The sequence below is a fragment of the Eublepharis macularius genome, chromosome 4 (genome assembly GCF_028583425.1).
Source record: "Eublepharis macularius isolate TG4126 chromosome 4, MPM_Emac_v1.0, whole genome shotgun sequence".
Taxonomy (NCBI): domain Eukaryota; kingdom Metazoa; phylum Chordata; class Lepidosauria; order Squamata; family Eublepharidae; genus Eublepharis; species Eublepharis macularius.
The window spans coordinates 24,449,956-24,468,163 of record NC_072793.1 but is presented as its reverse complement, the minus strand read 5'-3'; the positions used below and the strand labels follow the sequence as shown (position 1 = coordinate 24,468,163).

The 18,208-nt window shown below is 42.0% G+C and overlaps 1 protein-coding gene across 3 annotated transcripts in view; it reads left to right on the top strand.

Annotated features, from left to right (window-relative positions):
* Positions 1 to 18,208, top strand: part of RPTOR (regulatory associated protein of MTOR complex 1) — a 525,720-nt gene that overhangs the window by 270,300 nt on the left and 237,212 nt on the right. For all 3 annotated transcript variants that reach the window (XM_054976818.1, XM_054976816.1, XM_054976815.1), the window contains exons 8-9: positions 6,065 to 6,165; positions 7,682 to 7,826. In XM_054976818.1, the coding sequence (XP_054832793.1) occupies positions 6,065 to 6,165; positions 7,682 to 7,826 (246 nt within the window). The remainder of the gene's footprint in view (positions 1 to 6,064; positions 6,166 to 7,681; positions 7,827 to 18,208) is intronic.

Here is an 18,208-nt window from a genome sequence, read left to right as displayed (position 1 = left end):
AGGAACATTCCGAAGCGTGTAAGAGTTTTGCGAACAATGAGGTTTTGCAGAAATTAAACTCTGAGAACGTCTCTGTGTGTTGTTTAATTGGTCCATTCGGAGGACGGTTGCGCTGATTACTGTGCTGTGACAGTACAAGGCAGCCTATAAAGAGATTTATGTCAGACAACAAAGTGCTTGGCTGTGTCACTTCAAGCTGCAGAGCTCCGGGATAGACTCCCATCTGCCTTTTTATTACATTCCAAAAAGATCCATTGTAGCGCATATTATTGTAATGAGGTAAATTTATGTTGTTACCTCTCCATTTATACACCTTAACCAAGCAGGATTCACGTTTCCCAAGCTTTTATCGCAACGGATCCCTGAGACTTTCTCAACAGAGACACATTTTCTGGAAGGGTGCCGTATTGTGTCAGCTTTGAGCCAGCTTGGCAGCCCAGAGCAAGTTCTGAATGAGGTTTTGCGTCCCCCCTCGTGAGTAACAGGATAATGCCAGAAATGGAACAATTTGGCAGAATGCTGAAGAGAGTGGATGGCATCAGTCGGGCAGTGATGTCGAAAACATGCATACTGCCCACGCACTGTAACAGAGGTGGAGTGTCTGGTGTGATATTTCAGTTTCAGGTGTCGTGACCGTTTGCTTCAGCTTGAAGCGCTTGAATCATCTTGCGGGGGGGGGGCACCTCTTTGGGGGATGTTTCCATAGCAAAGGCTGGTGATGGCTGACAAGTGGCTTTATCCTTTCTGGTAGTCAAATGTCTTCCTGTTTTAAAGCAATGCATTCACAGGCTACAGCTTCTGGACCAGCGGGGCTCTACTGAGGAAGTGATCTGCTAGTCCATAGGAACTGCTGGCTGTTTCATCACAATCTGTGGTTTTCAGTATTCCCCTTTGTGTGTCAAGAACAAATCAAGCATATAAAGGAATACATTCAGTGCCTGCTCCTTTACCTATAGAATTATTTCCACTATGTATTCAATATAATCCAGCTCTCTCCTGCTTGCAGTGTAAATCTTTTATTCGGATAATGTAGTATCTGGGCATAAGCAGAAGCTTATTTTAGTTCTGTTTGAATTTCAGCATTTAAAAAAAACCTTATTTATGTGGTTTAAGAAAAGTTCCATTTTATAAAACTTATCCTGCTAGTGCCTTCTAAAATGGTTATAAAGCCCATTCGTAGTGGAGCCCTACTCTGGGCACATTTGGCAAGAGCAGTGAGTGTAAGAAAACTGCTAATACTGGTTACAGTTTTCTCCACAAGTAGAAACGGGCTGCTGCTAGTTATTTGAAATTGCCATTTATCAAGAACTTGGTGGGAGCGAACAGAAAACTCGGAACTAGAGCAGACCCTTCTCAAAGAGGACAAGAAAAGAATATCTAAGGTATACCAAGCACTGCTGAAATGGTATACTGAGGATGAAATAGTTAAAGGACAAATGGTGAAATGGGCCATAAATTTCAACAAAGAAATAACAATGGAGGCATGGGAATACTTGTGGAAGACTACAATGAAAACAACGACATGCACTAGTATTAAAGAGAACATTTACAAAATGATTTACCGTTGGTACATGACACTAAAGAAGATTGCGCTAGGGAATTTGAACACTTCTAATAAATGCTGGAAATGCAGGAAGCATGAGGGCTCCCTCTACCACATGTGGTGGACGTGTGAGGTAGCTAGGCAGTACTGGGGGGAAATAATAAGAGAAATGAGTGAGATTTTACAATTTCAAATTAATAAGAACCCAGAACTCCTGCTACTAAACTTGGGAATGGAGGGAATTCCAGCCCATCATAGGACGTTGATATTTTACATGACGGCAGCAGCTAGACTTTTGTATGCGCAAAAATGGAAAATACAAGAAGTGCCAACTATTGAAGATTGGATCCACAAATTGCTGTATATGGCAGAAATGGACAAAATGACAAGAAAATTGAGAAATCTGGACTCAGGACAGTTTAACACAGACTGGGAGAAGCTGAAACAATATTTGGAGAAGAAATGGGAGGTGGGAGGAGAACTGTGGCAGTTTGAGAACTATTGAAGTACAATAAAATGTAGAGGGGGGTGACTTTACCGGGGAGGAGAAGAGGTAAAAGAGAATTTCTAAGCAGTTATGATATTAGATTGATATATATAGAATAATAAATAGAATATTGATAGAAAATAATTAATCATAAGGGTTAACTATAAGGATTGATTAACTAACAATATTTTCTTTTTGATTCCGTACAGTGTACCAAACTGAATATGTTTATTTGAAGTTGTATATGAGTCAAATTGATTGATATCATATATAGACTTATGATTGAAGGGGAATAGAAATATTAATGTAAACAAATATAACTAAAATAGAAAGAAGAAGATAGAATGAATAACATATAGAGTATAAGTTGATTTATATGAATGTATGGTTTACATAGTTTATGATATATAGAAATAATTGAAAGTGAAATAATGAAAAATGGGATAAATTGTTTATCCATTATGGAAAAAGGGACTCATAGTCAGGGTACAGAGTATTAAAAATAGTTAAAGAAGTATTGCTTAGAATAAAGGGAGAATATATATTTGTTAGATAGAGGAATATATAAAGAGTAAGGGAAAAGGGATAAAGGGTTGGAAAACTGTTGGAAGTCAACAAAATGGGGGGGGAAAGGGAGGGGGTTAGAAATTGGGAAATGGGAATATTGATTGTAATGTGTAAACATTTGACCCTAACCCAATAAAAATCTTTTCAAAAAAAAAAAAAAGAACTTGGTGGGAGTTACCAGATGTTATATGGGGAATTTAAAAAGTGACATTGCTCTGTGGGTCCCAAAATATTTTTAAAATGCCACTATTGTTGCTTCCTCTTTGATTGATGGAATAAAGTTTTACAACCTCTCTTCCCAGTACAAGGGTCCTTATTCCTTTTGCACGTGTACTTTTGATATGCACAAGTGATTTGCAGAGAATGCACAGTCTAGTAAGCATTTGCAGTATCACACAATATGGCTTCTCCAATCTCCAGAAAACTAATTGCAGAATTGTTAAACTGCTAAACTTACCTTGAGCTAGTATCATTTTGCTTCTCTGGCGAGAGGGTCACTGTGTAAACTTTTCAGCGTTTGCATAGGTTTGAACTGATTTCTTATCCCAAATGCTCAAGCTTGTGAATCTGTGCTAGTGCAATTTCTGCCAAGCCTCCAGGGATGTGAGTAGTGTGGGCTAGAGATTGTTACTTGGGAAGCTGCCATGCTCAGAATTGATTAGTGTCACTTTTCTCTTTTTTAAAAAATGAAATAATAGAGATCTGTGAAATATCATGGAAATTTGGAGTAGGGGGTGGAGGAAGATCCACAGTTATGGTTCCTTGGGAAAGAGTCTTTGAAAGTGTTCTCTGGTTAACGGCACTCCTCCCTAACTGTTCCAGCCAGCCGTGTTACATATGCAATCAAAAGTAATTATGCCAACAACATTATTAGTTTATTCATTCCTCTCCCCATTCAGTACTAACTTTTAAAATCAGTTAGTTCATTTTAAAATATAGTAACTAGATATGGGCACAAACCGGGGGAAAACCAAACCGTGCAGTTCATGGTTTGTCACGTTTCACAAACCACGAACTGTTACGAACTTGCCCCAGTTCATGAACCAATTCATTTGGTTCATGAAAAATTCACTTCCAGGGCAGCAAAAGGTCACTCCAGGGCTGCAGAAAGCACCCCCACCCCCAGTTGCCTAGGAAACTGATTGATCGGCACCAGGCTGTCTGCAGTGATGAACCAAAAAACCGAACTGAACAAACCAGTCTAAAAGTTCGTGGCAGTTCGTCAGAAACGGGCTCTGATGAACCGCTGGTTCATGAACCATGAATTGTCCTGGTTTGTGATGAATTTTGGTTCGTATTTTGGTTCATGCCCACCTCTAATAGTAATCCATCTAGGCATTCAGGAAGCCTTGTTCCAGCAATAATATTATATAAAACACAACTAAAACCATTTTACTAAAAACAGCACAAAAATAAATAGTTACAATGTTCCATATTGTCCATAATTTTCAGCAGCAGCTGTTAGGCACTGATATTCCTGATCAAAATAAATACAGTTTTGCTAAAACATGCTGGTCCTGAAAGCTAATCCTAATTCGGTATCTGAATGTTAATGTTTTGTTAATCCTCTGCTTTTTTTATTTGGGTTATGCACCAATCTGCAGCTTTAGTGTTCCTGTATTCTTTTGGCATTTCAAGGTTTCTTGGCTAGAGGGAGCATCTTATAACGACCTTTGAAATTAGTATAAGAACCTTTTGAGAGATTTGTTTTGCATATGAAGATTGGAGGAAAAAATATTCCTGCCTAATGAATCTAATATTCTTAATGAACACAGTGTCTCCTTCACCAAGAATTCCTGTGGGTTTCTATGTATTTAGAAGCTTTACACGTTAGGGAAGAAATTGATGTTCCAGCTTCATTAGTGCTTTCTAAGAGTGCTGATACTTTCCAATTTGAAATCCCTTGGTCATAAAGATGCCGCCTGTTGATATATTAGAAATTCAATATATTTAAATATTAACTTTATCTGTCCAGAAAGATACTGCTGTTGAAACCAAGAGATAGAGGAGGGGTGGACTGGCCATTTTACTTACAGAGAAAGTTTCTGGTGGACCACTGTGTTTGAGGGCTACTGGCAACAAGGAGAAAGCAAGGTCAAGCTCCATTATCTCCGCCAGCACCAATAATAAATAACATTGGATTTATATACTGCCCTTCAGGACAACTTAACGCCCACTCAAAGCAGTTTACAAAGTATGTTGTTATTGTCGGTTGTTGTGGGTTTTCCGGGCTGTATTGCCGTGGTCTTGGCATTGTAGTTCCTGACGTTTCGCCAGCAGCTGTGGCTGGCATCTTCAGAGGTGTAGCACCAAAAGATAGAGATCTCTCAGTGTCACAGTGTGGAAAAGATGTTGGCAGGTCATTTATATCTACTCAGGAGGGGTGGGGTTGAGCTGAGTCATCCTGTAAGAGTTTCTGCTGGCGAAACGTCAGGAACTACAATGCCAAGACCACGGCAATACAGCCCGGAAAACCCACAACAACCATCGTTCTCCGGCCGTGAAAGCCTTCGGCAATATGTTATTATTATCCCCATAACAATCACCCTGTGAGGTGAGTGGAGCTGAGAGCATTCTGGGAGAGCTGTGACTGACCCAAGGTCACCCAGCTGGCTTCAAGTAGAGGAGCGGGGAATCAAACCCAGTTCGCCAAATTAGAGTCCCACCACTCTTAACTACTACACCAAACTGGCTCTCAACCCCTCAACTCAGACCTGGACAGTGGCACAAGCAATGTTGTCTGTCCCCTTGCAGCTTCCTGTTGGCAGCAGTGCTGGAGGAGGCAGTATTTTTTAAAAATTAACAGAGGGAAGGGAGGGCTCATAGACATCGCCCTGCATTCATTGGAGGAAGGGCAAGACAAAAACATAGGTGGATCTTTATGTCATGGTGCCATTGCTGTTTAGACATTCCTTCCTTCCTTCCTTCCTTCGTGATGTTAGACTCACAGAATGTTTGCTTTATGAGGAATAAAGAATGATCACAAAACTGCATTATAGTTTGCTTAAAATTTCCATTACTTTCCCAGTTGCCCTTTTTCAGTAAAGATTGGTTAGTTTATTAGTCAATTCATTCAATGATTTAGTGTGCAGTTTGTCCTTACTGAATAATTAGAAAAACAGATTGTAAAAGTATTCCCCAGTTGTCTTATTACCATTTATTCTGAACTATGGAAGAGCCTTTGTTGTTATCTAGTATTTTTCTTTCCTTGATGGTGTTCGTAACTTGAGACTTTTGAGTCCACTGACTGAGTTGTTGAGACAGAAGAAGCTGCAGTGTGGGAACGGGATCAATATATGGAATAAATTGTCATGTGAAAGGAAATTCTCATAGGTCAGTTTAAGTCATGGTAATGCATGTTTTAAATTTCTGTTATAAAATGGAAATTGTAGCACAGTACCTTTACAGCCACTGATATAGGTATAGCTTATGTCTATTTATGACTAAAGTTTCATAACTTTTTGTAGAATTCCTGGAAGGCTAAATGACAGGAGAACGCCTCTGGGAGAACTGAATTGGATCTTTACAGCAATCACAGACACAATTGCATGGAACGTCCTACCCAGAGGTATGGCTGTAGCCGCTAAACCACAGAATTTCTACCTAAATATGCAGCTGGACACAAATGGGGGGGGGGGGCAGGAGTTTGAAACTATAAACTAATGAGGGAAAAAATCAGAAGAAAGAAGAACCCAGAAGGGGAAAAAACTTGAATAGAGAAAGTAGGATCTCCCCACTAGGGGTGTGCACAGGGAAAAGATTCGGGAAAAGAATCCAAAATACCCCTAAACCTGAAGCAGCAAGCGGCTTCAGGATTAGGGCATTTCCGCCGCTTCAATATGCTCTGTAAAAATTCGGAGGGAGCTCCCTCTCATTGGATGAAATAGCTGGCTTGAACTTTTTCAAAGCTCAGAGCAAGGCTTTTCAGCATTGCTCTGAGCTTTGAAAGTATTCAGGCTGGCTATTTCATCCAGTGGGAGGGAGGCAGAGGGAGCTCCCTCCCATTGGGTGAAATAGCCGGCTTGGACTTGTTCAAAGCTCAGAGCAGGGCTTTTCAGCGTTGCTCTGAGCTTTGAAAGTATCCAGGCTGGCTATTTCATCCAGTGGGAGGGAGGCAGAGGGAGCTCCCTCCCATCGGGTGAAATAGCTGACTTGGATTTTTTCAAAGCTCACAGCAGGGCTTTTCATCCAATGGGTGAAAAAGCCAAGGGCATTTCCCTTGCCCTTGGATCAGCTGTTTGGTGGGGATTTCTCCACCAAACAGCCGATCCTTGTTTAAATGCCCCTTTCCCTGCTGCTTTTCAGGGACAAGGAAAGGGGCATTTAAACCCTTGACCCGAAGCTTCCCGAAGCAATACGAATTTCTTGGGGAAGCTTTGATTCGGGGTTTCCAAATCAAGCCCAGCATGCTGGGCCTGATTTGAAAGTCCCGATTCTTTGCAAATCCGGCCAATTCAGGTATTTTTCCCGAATTGGAAACCCGAATTGCACACCCCTACTCCCCACGCTTAACTCCCTTATGATAACAGGTGCCCCTGGCATTTGCAAACTTTGGTTTCTGCTGTTATTTGCTGATGTAGCTCTGATAGCTCTTCTAATTCTAGGGCTTGGCCTATCACATGGCAGGAGGCAGTGGCATTGAAGCTGAGCTGATTAGAGGGTTTTATTAGTATCTTGTAGCTGTGGAAACCATGTAAAGATGTAGTATTGGTGCCTAGGAATAAAGACTTAGGTTCAGCTAGCTATTGTTAGTGTGTTTAAAATGTAAATACAAACAGCAGATATAACGATTGCAGTGATAATTTTGCCAGCTGGGCTGCCAAGAGTCACTATGGGCCCCAATATAAAGATTCCTTCTTCCCCATTCACCACCACTCAGACCCAGCACAAGCATCATATAAAAAACAAATGTCTTGTTTTGCCTGGCTCTGTGAGCCCACGGGATGATTATGGCCCCTTATTCCTTCCTTCTCAGCAGCCCTATTTGCCAGAGAACAGTCACATAATTAGACCTCTCATTTTATCATGGTTTTTATCACTTCTCTCTATAAACACCATCCCCCTTTTGTGTCTTTTTTTTGCAGATCTTTTCCAAAAACTCTTCAGGCAGGACCTGCTTGTGGCAAGCCTCTTTCGTAACTTCTTATTGGCAGAGAGGATAATGAGATCTTACAACTGCACACCCGTCAGCAGCCCTCGTCTACCTCCAACTTACATGCATGCTATGTGGTAAGTTGCTGCCAAAAAAACTACCTCGTACTCTGAAGGCTTTGCTCAAGCGCCTTACAGAGATTTCAGAAATTGCTGTCACTTCCTGAATGTCTTCAACACATTGTGGATGATTTATAGATTAGGAATTTCTGTTTCCAAATGCCTGTTTTCCTGTTTCCAAATGTCTGTTGAACTACATTATCTTGGCTATGTCAAATAGCTGCATTGTTTGTTTGTTTTTAGCAGGGAGTTGGGACAGAGACACCGAGAAATATTTGCATATTATGGACACCCCTCTTTATTTAGATTACTATTCTGCTATAGCTTGATTGGAATTCTGCTACATCAGGTTCTGCGTTATTTTATTCTGGATCAAAAAGAGTCCAGCAGCACCTTTAAGACTAACCAATTTGATTGTAGCATAAGCTTTCGAGAATCACAGTTCTCTTCGTCAGATGCATGGAGGGCAGAAAGAAACTGGTCAAATATAGAGGAGGGGAGGGGAGGGGAGGAGGAGAGATGTAAACAACTCCTTTGATATGGAGATGCAAACAGCTCCTTTTGATGTGGGGATCAGTTTGCTTGTGTAAAGGTTCAAAGGAGTTTGCCGTGTTAGTCTGTAGTAGCAAAATCAAAAAGAGTCCAGCAGCACCACCAAGACCATACCATTCCACTGCAGCACAAGCCTTTGTCAGATGCATCTGGCGGGGAGGGCTGTGGTTATCGAAGGCTTGTGCTGCAGTGGAATTGTATGGTCTTGGTGGTGCTGCTGGACTCTTTTTGATTTTGCTACTACAGACTAACACGGCAAACTCCTTTGAACCTTTACACAGGCAAACTGATCCCCACATCAAAAGGAGCTGTTTGCATCTCCATATCAAAGGAGTTGTCTACATCCCTCCTCTCCTCCTCCCCTCCCCTCCCCTCCTCTATATTTGACCAGTTTCTTTCTGCCCTCCATGCATCTGACGAAGAGAACTGTGATTCTCGAAAGCTTATGCTACAATAAAATCGGATAGTCTTAAAGGTGCTGTTGGACTCTTTTTGATTTTGCTACTACAGACTAACACGGCTAACTCCTCTGGATTTATTCTGGATGTAAATCTGTGGTTATAAAGGCCCAGGAGAAGTCTGTTTTAAGGCACTTGCATTGACATTCTTGTACACATACCACCTACAAGAAACCAAGCTACTGTGTCCAATTTTGCTGTATAAGACAGTGTCTCACTCGTTTTGAGCAGGCATTCCACATTTTTCAAGAACAGCTGCTGTCTAATTGATACAGTTTATTTAGAGAAAAGGCTCATCAAGTCTTAAGCCTTAAACCTCCTTTCAGTGCTGTCCCTCTGAGGCCAGTATTTTGGTTTGGACCATATTTCTGCACATGTGCAACAGGCTTTTCTTCAACACAGCTCCTGCTCATCTGGCATTAAGAAGGAGGCTTTCAAAGTAGAGCAAATAAATTCTAGGATGTCTTCAACCCTGACATCTTTCATTTTAGAAATTAAACACTACTAGCAGCTGCACACTAATATAGAGGCCGTGCTTTTTAGAGACTGCAAAGGTGACACAGAGCTTTCACAGTCGTATAGCTTAATGCAGATTGTATTGTCGAAGGCTTTCACGGCTGGAGAACGATGATTGTTGTGGATTTTCCGGGCTGTATAGCCGTGGTCTTGGCATGGTAGTTCCTGACATTTCGCCAGCAGCTGTGACTGGCATCTTCAGAGGTGTAGCACCAAAAGACAGAGATCTCTCAGTGTCACAGTGTGGAAAAGATGTTGGCAGGTAATTTATATCTATTCAGGAAGGTGGGGTTGGGCTGAGTCATCCTGTAAGAGTTTCCCAGGGTGTGGAATGCTAATGGAGGGAGGCTTCACTGTATCCTGAGGAGGTTCTTTTGCATGTGGATTGGTGCTTGATATCCTAATCAGAGAAGAGAAGATTAGCAGCATATGTAGATGAAATTACGACTGTACAAACCATCTAATTCATTTTCTCTAAAGGCATGATGTTAGATACCTCTGAGCATTCCAAAGCATTAATTGTTGAAAACTTTGTTCCATTGGTTCTAGGATTTATTCTAAATATAAAACCATGTATTCAAACGTTATCTTTCTCAAGGCCGAAGCTGTAGGTTTGCTGGAACAAAGAAAAAAATGGCACATTTGCAGATTTACTCAAAAACCTAAAAGCAAACTCTCAAGGCTACGCAAAACATTCAAAGCGGTGATTTAAAGTTAAAATCCACAACAGGATTTGGTTATGGGAACCATATAATGAGGAAGTGGTCTAAGGTAGGATGTTGTGGCATCTTTTATCAATAATTCGCAGAAGGAAACAGACTATGGGTAACAAAAGTAAACTGAGAACAAATGTGATTATGAGAACCATAAGACAACATTTAAATTGTGTAGCCAAGAAAAAGATGATAGAGAAGGCAGTATGAGTGGTTTGACCTCTCACCTTAGTCAGGGCCATATTATTCATAAGGCTGACTAGGCTGAAGCCTTGGGGCCCCACAGGGACCCCCACATAGATTACAATTAACTGATTCTCTTATATAACCTCTATTAATAAGATAATTAACTGCTTCCTTATTGGGTAAAAAGGTAAAGGCACCAAGTCATTACTTGGTACAAGCACCAAGTCATTACTGATCCTTGGGGGGACGTCGCATCACGATGTTTTCTTGGCAGACTTTTTACGAGGTGGTTTGCCATTGCCTTCCCCACTCATCTACACTTTACCCCCAGGAAACTGAGTGTTCATTTTACCGACCTCAGAAGGATGGAAGGCTAAGTCAACCTTGAGCTGGCTACCTGAACCCAGCTTCCACCAGGATCGAACTCAGGTCGTGAGCAGAGCTTGGACTGCGGTACTGCTGCTTACCACTTCCTTATTGAAGTGAAACAAATTGTCTCTTATATTAAAACAATTATCCATAATTTATATATTTTAATAAATAATATTTTAATAAATAATACAATTTTTAATAAATAATACAAATAAATTCAAAATATTACAGTATTGAAAAATTATATCCCCAAAATGTGCTTTCCTAAAGAGTTCTATTAGCGCAATAAAAATATTTTTAAAATTGTGAATAGAATTCTTCAGGAGACCCTCAAAATGGATATAGGGCTATGTACTGTGGTCTAGTACCTACCGTACCAGGGTCAGGCTGTCAGCTGTAGTGGGGTGAAAGATTGAAGTGCCAGAGGGGGTCCAAAATACCTGAGAGCCTAGGGGTCTGGCCATGGGTTAATGCAGCCCTGACCTTAGTAGCAGCACACACTCTGAGGTAACAGGTCAGCATCACAGATAAGGCCATTGGTATAGGAGCCATTTCCCTGCCACTGGAGAGTGCATGCAAATATACCAAAGGTATGGGCAAGGACAGTCAAATGGGTCTTTTCCACTTGAGGAGCACCCGAGAAGCCAAGCCAGAGTTGGATACTACTGCCATTCCTTAGGACATGATCAGGATCTAACTAGCAGCTTGTGCCCAGTGAAGGGGAAGGAGGGTGGAAAAGAGGATAAGAATTAGAACAGGGTCAGGAAACATGTCTGTGTCAGATTCTCAGGAAGAAAGAACTCGGAGTGAGAAGAAGGCAGGGGAACCTTATTGTGCAGCAGCCCATGGAAAAGTGAGAACTGTGGCTACGATCCAAATAAACAAGCAAACTTTTCATCCAGGATCGGATGACTGAAGAGTTCTTAATTCGACTTCAGCCAGTTTGGGCAACTTTATGTGTTTAGATTTCTTTTTCAGCACTATTTCAAGGACTCAATGAATGTTATGTCCAATATATAATATGGTATTCCCCATTGTATGTATGGATGTGAAAGCGACAGTGAAAAAAGCTTATACAAAGAAAATTGATTAATTTGAAATGTGGTGCTGGAGGAGAGTTTCGTGGATACCATGGACAGCCAAAAAGACAAATAAGTGGGTTCTGGATCAAATCCTCCCTAGAAGCTAAAATGACAAAACTAAGGCTATCGTACTGTGGTCACATCATGAGAAGAGAAGATTCTCTGGAAAAGTCAATAATGCTAGGAAAAGTGGAAGGCAGGAGGAAAAGAGGAAGACCTAAAACGAGATGGCTTGATTCAGTAAAAGAAGCCACGTCCTCCAGTTTGCAGGATCTGAGCAAGTCTGTTAATGATAGGACCTTTTGGAGGTCTTTCATTCATAGCGTCACCGTAGGTCGGAGGCGACTTGACGGCACATAACACAAATATATAATACAATATATTTATTTAGTGTGTGTAGATCATGACTGGTTGACAGCACTAAAAGAAATGCAAATGATGACTCCTTCTAAACCACTAGACTGCATAGGACTCTGCTTAGCTGTTTATAGTGCCTTTCGTTAAAATAGATTATTCGTATTGCAGGGAGGGGGTGGTCATATGTAGGTAAACTTCCCTCATTTGTCTCCCCCTTCTCATACTTTCCGTGGGGTGATATTAAATCTGATTTTTGTCCTGAGAAGTAGTAGCAAGCTAAGCAGTAAAGCACGTATTCGGCCATAAAAAGCAAATCATGCTCGTTGAGCCCCTTGCGCTTTGAATACTTGAGAGCACTGCAGGAATACTGGCTGTTTTCCCATGAGAAATACTTGGACTCTGCTGTAATATAAATGGGTAATTTACTCAGACACATAGGTTTACAAAACATTAATCTGCTTTCCTTGGGGATCTGATATAAGGGTTTAAAGATGTTTTTTCTTCCTTCAGTCCCGTTTCTCCTTGCTCATTTGCTCATGTGTGTGTAGCCCATTCTTGCATGCCCTTGTGATTGCAGTGTTTTCTCTAGATCAGGACAGCAATCTGTGACTGGAGATCCAGCTTGCCGAGCCCCTGCCTGTGGCCTAAATGATTATTTTGTGAAAACTGTAATGCAGATGAGGCATCATTCATGGAGAAAGAGAAAGGCAAAGGGCCTTGACAGGCTAATGTAACCTGTAACTAGCATATGGTTTTGCAATCTGTTTGTCCACATGCACACGTACCTTCTGTCCGCATGTATGGCATCTATGTATGGAGTATGGTAGCAGTGCTTCTCGTGGGGATGGCAAAATGATGAGGTTAGCACCTGGCTTGCATGACTGAGATTAATCTATCACTGCACTTTGTCCTCATAAGTTCTCGGTTCTGCATCATCATAGAAATGAAGACCAGTGAGAAGTTGAGGTGGTCTGTCAGAATTCAGTCTTGGTCATCAGCATTCTTGATTGGTAGAACCCCAGTTTCAAATGCTTTTATCTGGTGATGGTCATAGTTGGGAGAGATCAGAGGTTCTGTTCATGTACCAACAGCCTGTTTCCCTATCTGGCCTAATAGCGCTGGTTTCAGTTTTGGTGAGGAGGACCTCCAGATTCCTTATACAGGGAGATCTCGATGTCAATTCTGAGGCAGGAGCAACACAAACTCTTGGGGATGCCGTGACAACCATGGGTCTGTTCAAATATGTTACTGGGCTTACTCATATAGAAGATATTATACCTGAGCTGATAGTCTCTCCTGAGTAAGTGAGTGCGATCTGTGGGTTGTGTTCTCTACGTATACGTGAAACCACTGGATGAAGTTATCCAAAGTTTGCATGAAATGTCATCAATATGCAAATAGCATATAGCTCTACTTCTCCTTTCCCGGTCAGGCTGTGGATGATCTGAACAGGGGTAGTTAGAATTAGTGTTGGGCTGGATGAGAACTAACAAACTGAAGATCAGACATGGTGTTGGCTCACATGTACGGTTGGTGGGTGGCCGAATAGATCTTGGATGTGGTGTTTAGCACATTGTGGATGTGGTTGCACTCCCTCTTAACAAAGTCATTTGCGACTTGGGAATGCTATCACACCAGCTCTGGTTTCATTTATTTTTATTCTTATTTCGCACAATTTCTACCCTGGCAGGGTCACCAAAGCGGCTAACGAATTAAAACAATATATAATAAAATTACATTTTAAACCCTTTTAAAAAACCCCACCCCCCACCCCAATACATTATTAAACAATTAAAACTGGAGCTAAAATACGTACAGAAACATTTTTAAAAATTTAAACATTGGGAAGGAAGGAGGGATCATTGAGGGAACACCGAATGAAATAAAAGCATCTTTATCCACTGGCAGAAAATGGCACCAGAAGAGGACAGATAAGTCTCTCTGGGGAGAGATTCCAGAACTTTGGTGCCACTACTGAGTAGGCCCTCTCACAGGTTGCTACCTCCTTATCACAGAAGGTGGGGCACCTGAAGCAGGGCCTTGGAAGATGACTGTAGTGGTTGCGTAGGTTCATAAGGGAGTAGGTGGTCCTTCAGGTGTGTTGGTTCCAAACTTTAGAGGGCTTTAAAAGCCAGCATCAGTGCCTTGAATTGTGCCCAGAAACAAATTGAGAGCCAGTATAGATGAGCCAGTTCTGGAGTCAGATCCCTACAGCCCACTCTAGTCAACATCCTGGTGATAGCATTCTGCATCAATTAAAGTTTCCAAACTCTCTTTAAGGGCAGTCCCATGTAGAGCACATTGCAGTAATCTAGTCTAGATCTAACCAGAGCATATACCACAGTCGCGGGATCTTTTCTGCAGAGGAAAGGCTGCAACTAGCTAATCAGTCAAAGCTAGTAAAAGGCACTTCTGCCCACAGCTGCCACTTGCTTATCTAGCAGTAAGCCTATGTCCAAAAGCAGTTCCAGACTATAGACCTGTTCCTTCTAGGGCAGTGCAGCCCCATCCAGAATGGGCGACACCTGAAATCCTGGGTCAGACCTTACGCTCACCAGTAGCACTTCCCTTTTATCAGGATTTATCCTCTCCAAAACCACTTCCAGGTACTGGTTCAGGGTTTTTCCAGCCTCCCCGAGATCAGCCAGAAGTGTGAGATAGAGCTGAATATGACAATTCAGCCGAATCTCCAGTTGACCTCAACCAGCAGTTTCATGCAGATGTTAAAAAGCATTAAGAGACAGGATGGAACTATGCAAGACCCCAAAGGCCAAGGGGCTTAGCAGCAATCCCACATCACCACCTTCTGAAACATACCGTTCAAGTTGGACCAGAACTCCTACAGAACAGTGCCTCCCAATCCCAGCTCAGATTGGCGGTCCATGATCAGTGGTATCAAAAGCTGCTGAGAGGTCCAGGGGTATGAACAGAATCACACTCCCTCTGTCCGCTTCCTGGCATAGGTCATCCACCAGTGTGATTAAGGCTGTTTCAGCCCCATAACCAGGCGTACAACTGGATTGGAAAGGATATAAACAATTTGCCTCATCTAAAAAAACTTGAAGTTGTCTAGCCACTACCTGCTCAATCACCTTGTTCAAGAATGGAATATACAAGACTGGTTGATGGTTGTTGAGATGTCCTGGGTCCAAAGTAGGCTTGTTTAGGAGTAGACACACCACAGCCTTTTTTTAAGGCTGGGATGACCACCCACTCTCTCAAGGAGGCACCTCTCAGACCTGGTCAGCCTGCCTCCCTCTGTACATTTAAGTAGCCAGGAAGGGCATGTGCCATACAAGCAGGTGGTAGGCAAACCTCCATTGATCCCGTTTACATCCTCAGACTGAATAAACTGAAAAGTATTCTAAAGAGTTGGACAGGTTAGCACCATGAGACTGTCTGACCCTGTCACTGTCACTAGGGGTGTGTACCCCCTCCCCCCCAAAAAATTCACGATTCCGATCTGGGTTTTAGGGATAGCAAAAATATTCAGTATTCTTTAAATCTGGTTCAGATTCTAATCTGGTTAGAGAATCCTGAAAACTATCTGAGGGTCATGTGTGTATGTGTGTTGTGTCATTATTCAAGAAAACTCCACCAAATTTGCAGGGACCCTACTCCCATCTGTCCACTAAAGACTTCCCAAATTTCAAGAAGATTGGACCCAGAGGTCCAATTCTATGGGCCCCTGAACAAGCCGTCCCCAGCCCATTTCCATTGTTTCCTATGGGAGAAGCATTTCCAAGGGTTTCCAGGCAGAGGGAAAACCTTGAACAAAGGCAACCTCTGGCCAGAAGGTAGTCCCCAGTGCAAGTTCCACTTCGATGCAAGCTGGACCAACAAAACCCAGCAGAACCAGAGTAAAGCAAGGGAACCAATGTCAAGCTATAGAGCCCCAGATTCAAGATATTAGAGAGAACCCTTACTGAAGTGAGAGGGGGGAGGCTTGCTGGAGCCGTAGAGTTAAAGGTGGCTGGCTGTGTCATGAAAGGCACTTTTGGGGCATAGGCTGGGTTAAAGGGGTGGGATGGGAATCCATTCTGCCTGCTGCCTCCTGTGCCCTGCCAACCTCATGCCACTCTCCTGCCACGGTGCAAGGCTTGCTTCCACTCTGCACTGCTGGCACTGCCCTCTCACCTGCTGCTGCTCCTGCGGCCAAATAATCCAGCCCAGCAGAGTTTGGCCCTCCAGATCCCCTCCAGGATTCTTTAATGTGATCCAAGATGGCCATTTTATGCCAGATCAGCATAAATCTGGCTTTTTTTTCAGGTTCGTGAATCCCAGATTTTGCACTCCTGTCAGTGCAGACTCCAAGTCAGAAAGGATGTGACCGATTTTATTGTTGGTTTGGAATGCAGCAAGCTTTTTGACATGACGTTGACGTGTCAGCTGTCCTCTTGGACAGGAATAGTCTTGTCATACATTTCTATGCTCTGCAACATCCAGATTTGATTACTGCCCTGTGTTGTACATGGGGCTGCTTTGAACATTGTTTAAAAGCTTCAGTTGGTTCAGAAAATGGCTACCCAATTATTAGCTAGAAGTAGCTGAACTAAACATTCACCGTTATTGAAAGATCTTTCAACGATTTTGATCAGTAAAACAGCTTGGAGCCAAGGACTCCAAGGGACCATCTGGTCCTGTATGACCCTCTCTGCTTTTTGAGGTCACCTTGCTGTTTTTATTGTTTGCTTTTAGACAATTTTATTTTGTAAGCTGCCTTGAAGTTTTGGGAAAGGTAGAATAGACATTTCATAAAAAATAAACGACCCCCCCCCCGTTTGTGCTCAGGATGCTAATTTTCCAGCTGGTTTACAAATTTCTAATTGCTGTGTTTTCTAGGTCACGAGTCTCCATTCTTATATATGCTAATATTGTCTGCAGATTGCTCTATACTTAGATGATCTGATGAGCCAAGCCACTGCTTATGTTTTGCTAGCTAGATAACTGGCATGACACACTTTTAATTGCACTGTGCACTGTGTATTGTAAGTATGCACTGTGTATTGTAAGTATGCACTTCCACAGTGCTGCAGGTGCTTGTTAGTGTGACACTTGTAAGCTATCTCTTCTTTCAGATCCAAAGAAGCCTAATGGAACATTATCCTTGCACGAACACTGAGTGAATATGACATTGCAATTAAGTATTGAAAAGATTTAGTTTGTCTCCTTTTTTTTGTCATCGAGGGACTAGAAGTATAAAATAATGCTGTGAGAAGAGGGAGGATTTATGGGGCCAGGCTCAACAACCACCAGGTGACTTAATACCATGAAACTTGCAAGACTTGCTCAGGCAAGTTGCTGGTTATTGTTCAGCGGCCCTGCAAAATCCAGACAAAATTGCAAAAATCGCTAAAGGTGTCTCAAACTGGCTGAGAGCCAGTTTGGTGTAGTGGTTAAGAGCGCAGGACTCCAATCTGGAGAACTGGGTTTCATTCCCCATTCCTCTGGTTGAAGCTAGCTGGGTGACCTTGGGTCAGTCACAGCTTCTAGGAGCTCTCTCAGCCCCACCCACCTCACAGGGTGATTGTCGTGAGAAGAATAATAACACATTTTGTAAACCGCTCCAAGTGGGAGTTAAGTCATCCTGAAGGGCGGCATATAAATCGAATGTTATTGTTATGTTGGAAATGTGAACAACATGAAGGAACAATTTATCATCTTTGGTGGACTTGCAGCAAAGCAAAAAAAAATGGGTTACAAGTACACATGCTAATACAGAGAATTTTAAAGGTTAATTTACAGCTTAAACTAGAGTTCTATTTGTTGGGAATTATAGATAACAAATTGGGAAAAGAGTATGGAATCTTAATTTTATATATGGTAACAGTGGCCTGGCTCATATATGCTTAAAAATGGAAGTGTAAGGATCTACCTTCATTGGAAGATTGGGTGGGAAAAATGATGGACTTAGCTGAGATGGCCAAACTTACAGTGTTAGTCAGAGACAAAACACTCTCTGCATTCATGGCAAATTGGAAACCCTTTATAGATTATCTGCAAGAGATGAAGAGAGATCAATGATATTTGGGTTTGATTTTTAAAAATAAGGATCTGGGATACCAAGAAGACGAGACACACAGGGAAAAGATATTAATTAGACCACAAGCTGATAAATAATAAAGGAGGAAGTGTTGTAAGAAAGAAACTGTAATGGATTAATA